At 44.1% G+C, this 14,273-nt stretch overlaps 1 protein-coding gene across 2 annotated transcripts in view; it reads right to left on the bottom strand.

Annotated features, from left to right (window-relative positions):
- ZNF704 (zinc finger protein 704) overlaps nt 1–14,273 on the bottom strand; it is a 240,952-nt gene that overhangs the window by 12,945 nt on the left and 213,734 nt on the right. For both annotated transcript variants that reach the window (XM_044245398.1, XM_044245397.1), the window contains exons 6-8: nt 11,048–11,315; nt 8,758–8,862; nt 286–383 (exon numbers count right to left, since the gene is read on the bottom strand). In XM_044245398.1, the coding sequence (XP_044101333.1) occupies nt 286–383; nt 8,758–8,862; nt 11,048–11,315 (471 nt within the window). The remainder of the gene's footprint in view (nt 1–285; nt 384–8,757; nt 8,863–11,047; nt 11,316–14,273) is intronic.

Here is a 14,273-nt window from a genome sequence, read left to right as displayed (position 1 = left end):
AGAGGGTAAGGCCATATGATTTTAAATAGACCCAGTAATCACCATTGCCTATTCCTTGAGAAAACCTACAGCAAACTGTTCCCCTCTGGCCACCATCCCTAGCCCCAAACAACTCTTTGCTAGTAATTGATGGGTGGAGAAAATGATGGCAACAAAAGAAAGGGCGTTTTGTCCATTCCAGGGAAAGTTTATGGAAGATGGTATCTCTGGTTTCCCTTCTCCTTGCTGTTCTTCCCTTCTCAAGTTAATTCCCTTGAGATGAGGTGGAGTTTCAAGCAGTCATACCTCAGGCTGACGGTCCCTCTGGGTGGTGAGGACAAGACCGTGTGAGTGTGCTGTCTCTGCTCTCCTGTGCCCCCCAGATGATTATGTGTTGGTGACACCTGGCAAGGACATGAAAACAAAGTTGATGGGGCAGGTTCTTCTCACCATGCTTTTGTTTAGCCTTTGCCACATGGGCAGTGGTCAACATTAGACATGGAGATGAAGGGCTTCCTTCACAGAGACACCTGTTAGCATGCAGAGGGGTGATGCTCATGGTAGAATTTAAATGCTCCCCAGACAGAAAAGACTCGGCAATGATGAATACTTAAAAAATCCTCATGACTTCACAAATGTATTCCAAGTTGCCCATAGTAACGTTTTTTTCACCTGAAAAATATTCAAAACCTTAAAATATAGTCTCACCTAGTCTAAGCCTCATGATCTACCTTTTAAAAAAGACAAATCCCTAGAGATGCCTTGGTGGCTCAGTGGGTTGAGTGTCTGCTTTTGGCTCAGGTCATGATCCCAGGGTCCTGGGATCGAGTCCCGCATCAGGTTTCTTGCTCCTCAGGGAGCCTGCTTCTCCCTCTGCCTATCTCTCTCTCTCCTTCTCTCTCTCTCTCTCTGGAGAATAAAAATAAAAATCTTTAAAAAAGACAAATCCTGGGGCACCTAGGTGGCTCAGTGGGTTGGAGCCGCTGCCTTAGGCTCGGGTCATGGTCCCAGGGTCCTGGGATCGAGCCCCACATCGGGTTCTCTGCTCAGCAGGGGGCCTGCTTCCTTCTCTCTCTCTGCCTGCCTCTCTGTCTACTTGTGATCTCTGTCTGTCAAATAAATAAATAAATCTTAAAAAAAACAAAAAAGACAAATCCCTAGAGAGGTTAGGACAGTTACCTAGAATTATATAGCCAGTCAATAGCAATGACAGAGCGTGGACCTTGGCCCTCTGTTTGCTTTACAACATCATTACAGCCACTATATAAATGGCTTCTTGCATAAAACATCCACACAGCAGATGGTGGGGTCCAAATGGGAATAAAGGCTAGAAGCAAAGAGTCCAAGCAAGTCAAGAACAAAGGTCATCCTTGAAATACTTACTGGGCACTCGCTACATGCCAGGTTCACGGACAATGGTTTTAATTGTCACAACTACCCCACGTGACAAGTACTATTCTTGTTCCTACTTGATAGATGAGGAAACCAAGGCATAGGGCCAAGGTTGTAGAACTTGGCCAAGGTCATGGGACTTGTAATGGCAGGGCCAGCGCTTATATTGATCTCTACCTGATGCCGGAGCATGTGTCTGAACCCTGTTACCCCTCTGCTTCTCAGTCCCAATAACAGGAGGCCCCTGGCTTTTGAAGCCCCTTACATTTCTTGCTAGACCCTTTGCATCATTTGCTCTCATAACACTATGTATTGTCCTAGCACCTGGGATTCTCAACAGCTACGAAAAATGAGTTTTTATAAGAAAAGAGAAATGATATTTCAAGTAAAATATAGAGCATTGCCATTTGTAGAGGAGCAGAAACTTGATGAATTTAGAAACTTAGTTATCTAGAGACCAGCATGGCCACCGAAGTACCGGTCCTGGAACGTACAGTCCTGGGAGGCATACTTCTAGAACTGAATTTCTCTAGTACAGGTATTGGCATTTTTTATTTTCTTTCAATTTAGAGGAATATACATCAGTGCTATCTTCCTAGATGTTAATTGAAAAAATTAAACACATAAGTAAAAACCCAACATTTTAAACCACTGTTGCCATGATTCTGAATTATTCTGTACCATTGGTCTTTAGTGGTCTTTAGGTCACGACCCTTTTATGAGATGACAGGGCGCTCTTCATTCAGCAGATATTTCTCAAGTTCTTATTGTGTACCAGGCACCCTTCTAGAATGTGGGTACCTAGCTGTGAACAATGCCAAGTCTCTGTCCTCATGGAGCATACATTCTAGTGGGGATACAGACAATAAATACGAACGAGTAAGATCATTTTAGTGATAAGTGCATAAAGAAAGTAAAATAGGTCAATAGGCAAAGCCTCATTAAGGGAGAAGACATATACTTATATAGGGCCGTGAGAAAAGGCTCCCCGAGAGGTTATCTTTTTTCTTTAGGGCACTCTGGAGAAAGGGGGAGCAATGACAGAGGCCTCCTAACTGAAGAGTGCCGATGGGGCAGAAGATACTGTGTGGAGGCTGGGGTTAGAGGACAGGAGGTGGTGGATTCAGGTCATGCTTCCTGGCTGATAGAGGAATTTGAATTGAATGTTGCTCTAAGTGCCAGGGAAGCCATTGGAGAATTTTAAGAAAGTGAGACATCTGATTAATGCTTTAAAAAGATACCTGTGGCTCCTTCGAGAATGAATTGGAGACAGCCTGGAGAGGGGCCCTGCTGTCTAGTTAAGAGCTCTGCGCCATTTGGGGGGAAAGATGATTTAGACGAGAGCGTGGCAGCGGTAAGGTTAGAAGGGGCCAGATTCATGGCAGAATCAGGCAGAGTCTAGGACTCGCTGAAGGATGGGAAAAAAGGAAGACAAATCTTGAGAAGAATCAGGAATGAATCAAGAGGAGTCAAGGGTGAATCCTCGCTTCTGGCCCAAGCAGCTGGAGGGATGCCACTTACCGAAATGGAAAACTGGTGATGTGATTGGTTTGAGGAAGGAGCGAGGACCAGGCTTTCAAAAATTCCAAAGATACCGTTCGAGGACTATGGGGGAACAACCCTTCACTACAGTCTTTATTCCTGCTCTGGCTTTCTTAGCTCGGAAGCTCAGGGCCTGAGTGCATAGTCCTGTCTGGCAGCAGCTCCTCCCAATCCACCCAAGTCCTGGGTTTTATGGGGGCACAACGCAGCAGAAGCCGGGACCCGCTTTACACATTGGCTGTGACTCAGTTCTGTGTGCGGACCAATACGACCTAACTCGTGAATTTTCCTTGAGACTTTTAATAGCAAGACAATCATGGTGGAAAGCTTTTTATTTTAGCAGGGGCTGAGGGTGGGGAAGGGAAGGGAGCAGCTGACGTGGGAACGGTTATTTGTTTAGTGCTCGCAAACGTGAGGGGCAGGCTGCTCCTTCAGGTATCATTTCTTTTCATCCTGCCAGCAAAGTGCGGCTCTCTGAATTTTGTAGATAAGAGAATTTAGACATCGAGCCAGGAGGCGGCTTGCAGAACATCCCAGTGTTCTAAGGAGTGGTAATAGTAATTGACCGAAGGCTTGTTAAACAGAGGGCCTTGGAAAGCTATCTGCCTTCCTTTTCACTGCGACCCTAGGGTCCGTCGTAGTGTTGTCGTGTCCACGTCCTTGGTAAGGCAGTGGAGAAGTTCGGTCCATGCTGCATCGTCACTGGTGGGGCCCGTACTTGAACACAAGCCGTCGTCCCCTACCAGCTGACCTTGGCACTAGTTCTGAGTGAGGTCAAGGCGCTGCTCTTGCCATTCCTCCATCATCCTGCTGCGGAGCTGATGGAAATACGATGGGCCCTAAAATAAAGCCCTGCAGAGCACGATGTTGGCTATCTCTCCCGGCAGTCTCCCCATTTCAATCTCTATTCGGGTTTTTTAAAATTTTTTAAGTCTTTTTAGTTTTATATCTTAACTGTTTCTCAGTTCTATTTTGGGGCATGGTCTATAAAGCATGCAATAGACTTGGAGAGTATTATATGGTATTTTTCCTAAACAAGTAGATACATTTAAAAATTTTTTTAAAGTATAATCTCCATTTTATGGAGATAAATGCTGCTCTCTCTCCCCAGAGAGCAGTTTTTCTTCAGTCCTTAAGGACTCAGCTCCTGACATGGGCTTTGGTGGAGGGCTTGGGGCAGCCCCCACGAGTCTAAATGGGGGTGGGGGTGTTGGGGCCCTCCAGGCTTCAGGAGAGCGATTCCTGGCTGGCTTGCTGTGAATGGCACAGCTCACACAGTGATGGTGTTTCACACACAGACTGGGGAGCACACAGGCCTCTACATGCCTCTCATTTTTCTGCTGATTAGGTGGGACCTCGGAAGAGTTTAAAGAACACTAGTCTGCAAAAATCATGGCTGATTTCTCCCCTGTGTTGGGTAGGTATGGGTTATATCAGTCAGTCCTGAATAGGGAGAGTACACTTCTTCTGACAGGTGTAGTATACCAATGGGACACATCACAGGCAGCAAGATAGTGAATGCTCCATAATGTTAGCCAGTGCCAGGCACTGGGCTCAATGATCCAACTCCATGGGGGCAGGGCACCTGGGTGGCTCAGTCGGGTAAGCATCTGTCTTTTGATCAGGTCATGATCCCACGGTCTTGGGAGCCAGTGCCTCATCGGGCTCTCTGCTCAGTGGGGAGCCTGCTTCTCCCTCTTCCTGCCACTCTGCCTACTTGTGCTCTGTGTCAAATAAATAAAATCTTAAAAACAAAACAAAACAATTCCGTGGGGTGGTTTAAAGTGAAGGGCATTGCTTAAGAGAGATCATGTGGCTGGCCAGACAGCAGACGCCAGAGTCAGGGTTTGTATCTGAGCCTCACACCAAAGCAGTTATAAGAAATGTTGTGTCCCTCTGTAACTAGGTTGGGGAAATTTCTTTTCTTTGGGATCTTCTGTCTCTCAAACGGAGAAGCTGATGTTCCTTGTCTTGGTTGTAACCTCTTATACTATTCTGAGTCCTCCCTCAAGGTGTTAATAAAAAACAAACCAGCTAGGGGCACCTGGATGGCTCAGATGGTTAGGCAGCTTCCTTCAGCTCAGGTCATGATCCCAGGATGCTGGGATCAAGCCCCACATGGGGCTCTCTGCACAGCAGTGAGTCTGCTTCTCCTTCTCCCTCCATAATCTCTCTCGCTTTCACTCTCTTAAACAAAAATAAAAACAAACAAACCAAAACCAAAACAAAAAAACCCAGCTAAACGTCTGATAATTAAGCACACTATTTTAGGTTTGGAGACCCTCCCTCCAGCCTGACCCCCTCCTGGAATAGCCCTTGGATGGCAGGTCGACTCACTCTCCGTTGTGTGGGCTTGTTACAGACTGCATGTTTGTGTCCCCTCCCCCACCCTGCCCCAGTTCGTATATTGTCGCTGTCATCCTTAGGGTGGTTATATTTGGATATGGGGCTTTTAAGGAAGTAATTAAAGATAAATGATGTCAAAAGGCTGGGACCCTGATCGAATAGGATTTGTGTCCTTATAAGAAGAGATACCCAAGGCCTCTCTCTCCACCCACCAGCACCCCTTCCCCCACCTCCACCACTAGAAAAGGCCATATAAGGACACAGTGAGAAGGTGGCCTTCTACAAGCCACAGAAAGAGCTGTCACCAGGAACTAGCCAGCACCTTGATCTGGGACTTCTAGCCTCCAGAACGGTGAGGAAATACATTTTGGGTGCTTAAAGTGATCCAGTCTATGGTATCCTGTGATAGCAATATAAGCAGACTCATTCGGGGTCAAGAACTTTCAGCTTTCTGTCATGAAAAGACAGAGAAAAGAATGTAGATAATTAGAAGAAAAGGTGTGGTCATTTGGGAAAAACAGCTCAAAGAATGCTCTAATTAATGAGTGTCTTCTCCCTACCCTTATGTCTACAGCCTTCGGCTAGAAAACACTGCCCCGCCAGTCACATTTGTAGCTATGCAGAACAGCCTTCTCCACTCCACGCCTCTGGGAAGATGTCTTACCCAGGGAACTTATTAAAGCCCGACATTCAGGAAATGTTGTGTAGGCAAATGAATAAATAAAATCCTGAAAACCTTGGGATTTCCCCGACGGAGATTATTTCCATTTTCTAGGAAGTATATAAAAGCATCCCTTCTTCAATACTGGGTCTCCAAGATGTGGGGGGGAAAAGCACACCTTAAATGGGGTTGACAAGCTCAGGGTATTTGCTTTGGAGTACAAATAGAAACGTGTTCTTTAAAGAGCATTTTATACAATGGGAACTGCTTTGTTCTTCTGTTTGGATACAGTTGAGGACTGTGCTAATACTAATTCATTATAATTTAAAATGTTTGGAGCTTCTGTCTCAAAACCCTATTACGCTAGTTTAGAAGGTAGGAATTCATATGCTCTTAGAGTCTGCCTGGCTCCACGTCTTCTAGAGATGGGGACAGCATTTCTGGAGAATTTGGGGATAGTCGTTGGCACCCAGTCAGTAGACATGTACCAATTATATGCTTCTGTGATGCGGCACTGTACGGTCCAGCTCCCACAAGAAGGAGGCAACCAGTAATCATCTATGTTTTTTTTAAGCCTCAATAGACAGTATATAACATAAAGAACATTTTTAATAGCGAGCCTTTTCTCTAGGGTTAAACAAAGCCTGGGAAAATAGCATTCCCTTCCCTTGAAACAAGAATGGCCGCTAAAACAGTCTAAAGTGTTGGCAGAAACATGACACAAGCAGATAGGTGGAGAATTCCGTAGTGGAAGAAGACGTTAGAAGCGCAAGTAGGATTTTAGTGGGATACCTAGTTAACCCGACCACTCTCTACACTTTCTGTCAAAGCTCTGGTCTAGACTGTCCCTGGGAACTGATGAAGTTAGGGACTTTGAACAATTAAGGCATTGAGGTGAGAAAAGAGATACACAGTATCCACAGCAGAGAAGAGTGTTAAGATCTTGCTCCTGGAAAAAAAAAGGAGTAGAGGGTGTCCTGGCTGGTATCTTGCTGGGTAAAGCATTTAGTAACTTTAGGAGAAACATAGCTGGTCATCCAACACTCCGTGATTTCTCTGCACATCAGAAGATGATTTACTTAAGAAAGCAAAAGGAGAGAATTTCCACTGTGGTTGGTCACAGAGGTAATCTGAAAAGGAGTCTGACCTGGGCTGATCCAGCCAGACGCTACGCTTGTTTGTACTCCAGGTGAGAAATGCGGTATATGCTCTCGGAAATTCTCAAATCAAAGACTGGAATTAATGGGATTCAGAACAGTGGGTCTCTATGATCCTGTAATTGTAGCTGCCTTTCTAGGTTAGAGGGCTTGTCTGGAAAGTGATACTGAGAGCCACTCCGGGTCTTTTTATGTGTATCAAAAAAATTAAAAAGTTGAAGTCCCCCAAAGGGCTGATGGTTGACCTCTGACACCCTTCTCAGCTCATCATTGTTCTTTCTTTCTTTCTTTCTTTCTTTCTTTCTTTCTTTCTTTCTTTCTTTGTCAGAGAGAGAGGGAGAGAGCGAGCACAGGCAGAGGCAGAGGGAGAAGCAGGCTTCCTGCCGAGCAAGGAGCCCGATGTGGGACTCGATCCCAGGACGCTGGGATCATGACCTGAGCCGAAGGCAGCTGCTTAACCAACTGAGCCACCCAGGCGTCCCTCACCATTGTTCTTGACGGAAACAAAGCGGATACCTATGTGCTCTCTTCTAATGTCTACTACAAGATCCCTCCTTGCATTCTCTGTCCTTCAGACTAGCCAGCCGTTACTACTATTTGACAAAGCAGGTGACATTCATAATTACTCTAGATACTCGATCGTTATTTAAAAACCAAATTCCAGGAGTATTTTCTGGTAGCCACAAATTCCCAAATTGCTGCCAGTGGGATGCTTTTTATTGTTGGCTGTTCTCCTAGGAAAGTTAGAAAGTATTCATCGACAGAGCACAGTATAATTGATTGAGCTGCCTCCATTTTTATCAGTGCTGTAGGAGGCCTTAGTATTTCCTGGAAACCTCTGAAAGTCGCCACTGGTTGACAATAAGAGGCTTTTGTGAGGTCCTTGGGGAGAGGGGTGGAGAGGAGAAAATAGGGTTAGTGTCTGTTATCATAAGCCACTTTGTGAACCTTATCAGGAGTTATAAACCACTGTAGGCATCAACAGTGTGTAGGTCCACGGATATTCTGTGATAAGCTACAAAAGACCCAATACATTTTTAAACGAATGGCTAGGTATCAAGTTACTTCACGGTGACTTATCAGACAGCAATCAGTTACCAGGTCAAATCAATGCTTATATACCACTTAAACCTGATTGCATAGTTTAGCACTCTTATTTTCAGACTGCCTATCAGCATGGATTACTCAAGCTTTGGAAGAAAAAAAAAGATTTCAATTTATGGGATTTTTTTGGGAACCTTTCAAAATGATACACCTACAAACAATAATTTCAAAGTCATAAATTTTATCAAGTTACTCATAATGATAAATATCATTTATGTACAGGGTCCTTTTCTTTTATGTTCAGCGTCTGAGTTCAAAAAATAATTCTATAAAGCCTTTTGGAAACATACAAATACACCACCGACACAAAAAAATCTTGACACATTTTTAACAAGTTGTTTATCAGCGGCTGCAACTTCCCTAGTTTTCTCAAATGCTCCTCATAACACCTTTTCCACAAACAAGCTGGGCTAAGCTAGACCGTGAAATATGCACCTGGGTGTTTACAAGTGACTTAAGGAATAGACTACTTCTGGCATTCTGAGTTTTGTCTTTTTCTTGCATGTTTTTATAATTTGTTCCCCAAATTTACGTGCAGTGATGACCAGATTTCTGGCTTTTTGTTTTTCTACTTACTGGAATGCCGGTGAAGGTAACTGGAGGAGACTGCCAAGAAATGCTGAAGCTGCTGCCATTGGGGGTGAACTTGGCTGATCCTGGAATGGTCACAGGGGGCGTGGCCTGTCCAACAGAAAACGGAGAACATTGTTATGAAACAACATTTCTCCTCACAGTTCTAAACTATCATTGCCTAAGCTGGGCCCCGAAAATGGTTTCAGCTGGATTAATATCTTAGACTAATTATCCAATGGGAGGAGGTAAACATAGTCCAAGAGAATAGCTAGAAATAAACTTTTTATGTATCTCAGTAAGCTATCTAAGGAATAAAAGCAGATGGTTTTTGATGATTTCTGAAGAGAAATTTTATTATATATACACCTATTTTAGGACATATCTGTGTGTAAAACGCAATGCTTCACTATCAAATTAGGAAAGAAACAATCTTATACAGGGATGCCAAGTAGGTAAATTGGTACAATGCTTGGGGAAGGCAATCTGGCAAAATATCTCAAAATTCCTAGTATTCTTTATATTAGCTATGCCACTTCTAGAATTAATTCTAAAGCAATGGCTACAAGGATGTTCATTGCAGAGCTATGTATTAGGGTACTAAAAACTGGAAATGCAAATGTCTAATAATAGGGAAGTGGGTAAATAAATCATGATATATCCACAGAGGCTGACATTGTTGAAGAATAGTTATTGGCAAGGGAAAATGTTCATGATATAGTAAGTGGCAAAAACAAAGCACAAGAAAAACAGTATTATAATAAATTCCACCCCCCTTTTTTAAAATGGGTATACATACATAGAACAAACTCTTGAAGGACATACAAAAAATATTAACCAAGGGGCTTCTTTTTGTTGGGATTAGGGGATGAATTTTCTTCATTTGCTTGTATTTTTAACATTTTCCATGCTGATAATTTTTAATGTCTATAAATAGAGCAATCCCAATATTGTGAATACATGGTTTGGAAAGGACCTTTTAGATCCCCTACTGTGTGTTCCAGCTCTCACAGAGATGAACAACATAGTTGAAATTGGTTCAGGCCCATGATTTCGAGCCTGTGTTTCTAAATGCAACACTGACAAACAAGAACAAAGAAATTATTTATTCTTTTCGACCAACATAGCAAGAGTCAGGAATGAAATTTATTGCCTCAACTAATTTAATAATTAGCTCCATTCCAAAGCTCTTGAGCGTAAGTCTAGTAAATCAGTGGCTGGTTGTTTCTTCCACAGGTTTCTACATCTAATTATAGATGTAGTTGCTGGTGTCTGTGGTTTTATAACTGGCATTGCTGGAAAATATTTTGGCAAATACTTTGCAAGAGCCATAAGCTGTTCATGTTATATCCTCTGACTCCGTAATTACTCTTCTGGGAATTTAAAGCGGGGGAAAAAGCTACTGGCACAGAGGTGTGCATAGTAGAGTTACTAATGACAGTGGAAGAAACTGGAGAGACTAAGGAGTAGATACCTAACAATAACAGAATGATTAAAAAACGTTGGTGCTTCGATGTAACTGAAAACTATTCAGTTACATGGAAAGTGTTTATAAAACCAGGATGGGAGAACACAGACAGGAGATTTTTTTTTTTTAAGTTGCACAAAGTGGTTGAGAATTATGGAAAAAATGTTTTCTTAAAACTTGAATGTTTTGAAATGTCATTAAAACAAATCAACGTTTACAAGAGTTAATAATTGCTGAGGGGACAAAGGAGTTTGCAGGGTTGGTCTGTAAGGTCTTATCAGACTTTCCAGTGAAGGAGACCAGCTTCTGCCTGGCAGGTCTGGAGTGGTCCCAAGAATTTACATTTCTAACAAGTTCCCAGGTGACACTGTTGATTTGGGGAACACTATAATCTCCTCTATCTGTGAGGCGTAGTTACCATTTTAGAAGGCGGGGTAGAAGTCCCAGATTTAGGGTGTGTGGCCATTATGTCATTGTGCCAAAGCTGTTCAGTGCTCACCTTTTCATTTATTTTATTTTTTGATTAACAGATACTTATACCGTGTGCCAGGCACCCTTCTGGGATCTTTACAATATGAAGGATTTTAATCCTATGACAACATCTAAGGGATTGGATCTTCAATCAGTACCGGGAAATCCAAGAGCCCACAGGGTCCCATCTGTGTGAGATCTGGGCTTTAAAAGGAGAAAAAGAAAAAATGAACTCAGCTATTGGGCTACTTCTGTGATGCTGTTTTTCCACCAGGTAACCCTTTCCTCGCACGGCAGAATGCTACTGCTTTTGGATGGGGGGGTCAAGCTTTACTTTCACAGTCCTCGGCCCGTCACCTGGTAAGCATGGTCGGTATGCACGAGGTAGAGGGTGGTGGGAGCTGAGCGGCTCAAGGGTGTCATCAGTTTAGTCTCAGTTTTGGCACAAGGAGTCTCTGTTCGGCTTGAATCTGGGATGGGGTAAGTAGGAGGCGAAGCCAGGGACTGAGACGGTGACACGGGGGCCAGGCTGCTCAGCCCATCTGCCACTGAGTCTGTGTTGAGCTTGATCTCCGTGTAGTAAAAGTCCTCTTCGCCATCACTGTAGTCCGAGTCCCCAACACGCCTAGGGCAAAAGAGGGCAAAACGATTATACCAACCCAGTGAGCTTTCTTGCCTCGAAATCTTGCACTTGCTATTCCCTTTGTCTGGAATGCTTTTCCTTGGTCTTGTCTGTCTGGCAAATGCTGACTTATTCTGCAACACTCAACTGTCTACTTTCAAGGGAAGCCTTCCTTGACCTCTTAAAACAATTTATCCAATCAATTATTCAACAACTAATTGAGAATCTGGGATGTCCAGGCGCTTTTTAGGGTCTCCTGATATGGTGAACTAAGCACAGGCTACGGCCTGATGGAACTGACCCTCTAGCAGGGGAGGCAGACACAGAACCCATAAAGAAATGTATATTTAATATACCAGTGGTAGATCCCAGAGAGAAAAACCAAGCAGATTCAGTGTCCTTTAGCAGGGGAGTTGCTGAAGGGAAGGCATTTGTTTCAAAGAAAGTGTTGAGAAGAAGTCTCTCTGAAGAGGTGACACATGGGCAGGGGCCTGAGCGAAGTGAGGGAAAAACCCGCCCCAGGTTGCGCAGGAAGATCTCGCAGCAGAGAGCAGCACGTGCTCTGGGGTGGGCGGGTCAGTGTTTTCCAACCCATGGCTAAGAGGCCCATGGCTGGTGCTCAGCGCGAGAACAGAGACAGAGGCAGAGATGGCGCAGGGCTGCGTAGGCCTCGGAATGGCTTTGCACGTTGTTCTCAGTGCGATGGAAGCCAGGGTGCTTGTGGAGCATCTAAGGTGCTTTAGGATCACTCTGGTGAGTGTCTGGAAGACAGGGGGCAGGGGGCAAGGGCAGGAGGCGGGCCAGGAGGCTGTGGCCAGTGATCCTCCAGGTGACCGTTGGCAGTGTCTGGGCAATGGAAGTGACCAGACGTCCAATCTGGGTTGTATGTTGAAGGTTAGGAGTCAGGATGTAACTCCTCACCGCAAGGTCCGCTATGCTCCCTTGGAAGTGTATTCATTTTATTTAATTCACTTTATTTATTTATTTGGCACATTTCTGTAATTTTCTTTTTAAACCCTCATCACCTCCCTAAGACTGGGATTCTCCAGGGCTATGTCTTGTTTGTTCTGTGTCCCTCCACACATATCGATGTATCCAGCACATGGTAGCAGCCTATTCAAGGTTGCATGGATGAAGCTGAGGTCCTTGTAACACAGTGATTATCAGCATTAATCCTGGAGTCAGATTTCCCAGGTTCGAATCCTGACACTTTCAGCCATGAGTGTGATGCGACAGCTTCCATGGCCCAGGGCTTCCGGCTTCTCACAGACGAAATAGGGATAATCGTAGTCCCTGCTTTTTTGAGAATTTTTTTGTGAGAACTTTGTGTGTATTAATAAATACTCAGGGTTTAGAAGTGTGCCTCACACATCAGAAACACTGAGTGTTTATTGAATTAAATAAAAATATTTACATTAAATTAAATTTAAATTTAAATGAAGTTGAGGGCACCTGGGTGGCTCAACTCTTTTCCCGCTCCCACTCCCCTTGCTTATGTTCCTTCTCTCACTGTGTCTCTCTCTGTCAAATAAATAAATAAATTAAATATCTAATAAAATAAAATAAAATAAAATAAAACAAAGTTGAAGTTAGAAGGCCTCAATTTTTGCTGTCACCCAGAAAAATATCTTCTTGGTGTTTTTAAAGTTCTCCCTGAGACCTGGGCATTTGTTTTGTTTACTCAAACAGAAAGTTTTGAGTAAAATAAAATAACTGTCCATCTCTTTATTTTATTTTTTAAAAGATTTTATTTGTCAGAGAGAGAGAAAGCACAAGCAGGCAGAGTGGCAGGCAGAGGAGGCAGAGAGAGAAGCAGGCTCCCCACTGAGCAAGGAGCTGGATGCGGGGCTCCATCCCAGGACCCTGGGATCATGACCTGAGCGAAGGCAGCCGCTTAATGGACTGAGCCACCCAGGTGTCCCATCATCACCTTATTTAAAAAAAATATTTTTTTACTTTAGTTAGATGACTTTTTTCTTAAGCCTGTTGTTTCCCACCTAAGATTTTATTTATTTATTTGAGGGAGAGAGAGAGAGAGAGAGAGAAAGGGTGTGAGCTGGTGGGGAGGGGCAGAGGCAGAAGGAGAAGCAGGCTCTTAGCTGAGCAGGGAGCCTGATTGTGGTGGTGGTGGGGCTTTATCCCAGCACCCTGGCATCATGACCTGAGCCAAAGTGAGATCTTTAACGAACTAAGCCACCCAGGTGCCCCTGTCCATCACCTTAGAAAACATTTATTCAATTTGTTAATTTCTGCACAAGTGGTGCACATCTAGCAATCCTTTTTTTTTTTTTTTAAGCAACCTAGTTTTATAGGATGGCCTCTGTACATCTCCCATCCATGAGGTACCCCCAAATTTCATAGCCAGCAGCAGTGGTAGATTACTCACTTGGAATAAACTCCACCCCCCCCCCTTCCAAGCCCTATATAGAACCTAAAATAAAAATCTCCCCCTCTCCTCCTCCTTTCTGTCTGGTCAAATCCACAGCTTCTCCCAGCCTTGTCCCATTTCCCCTGAGCTCTCAGGCCCAGGCGTCTGGGGAGGTGTCTCTGTACTGTACCAGGTCTGGCAGGGTTTGGCTTTCTGACAAGCATACCATTAAAGACCCCAGAGAGTGGGCCCAAGAATGTGCCCCTGTTCTATTCCTGTCCCCACTTCCTTTCCAGAAAAGGGCAGGCTGAGTTGCTACTAATAGACACACACAGGCCTAGGGGAAATCGTGTGTCCCACACGGGGATAAATCAGGTTCAGCCCCTGCTGTACAAGAGGGCAGTGACATTGAAGAGAAAAGCAGTATATTTTTTTATACTTTTGGTGTGTACTGCAGCCGTATCAGATGTGATACATATTTTGGGGAGGGGGGCTCCCCTTCTCTCCCCACCAGCCAACATTCATTAAAAACATTCCATCATCTTGTATCACATACTTGAGCTCATGGATTAAAGCAAAGGTGATTTCCCTCT

This window comes from Neovison vison, chromosome 4, assembly GCF_020171115.1.
Source record: "Neovison vison isolate M4711 chromosome 4, ASM_NN_V1, whole genome shotgun sequence".
NCBI lineage: Eukaryota > Metazoa > Chordata > Mammalia > Carnivora > Mustelidae > Neogale > Neogale vison.
This window is presented reverse-complemented; position numbering and strand designations above follow the sequence as displayed.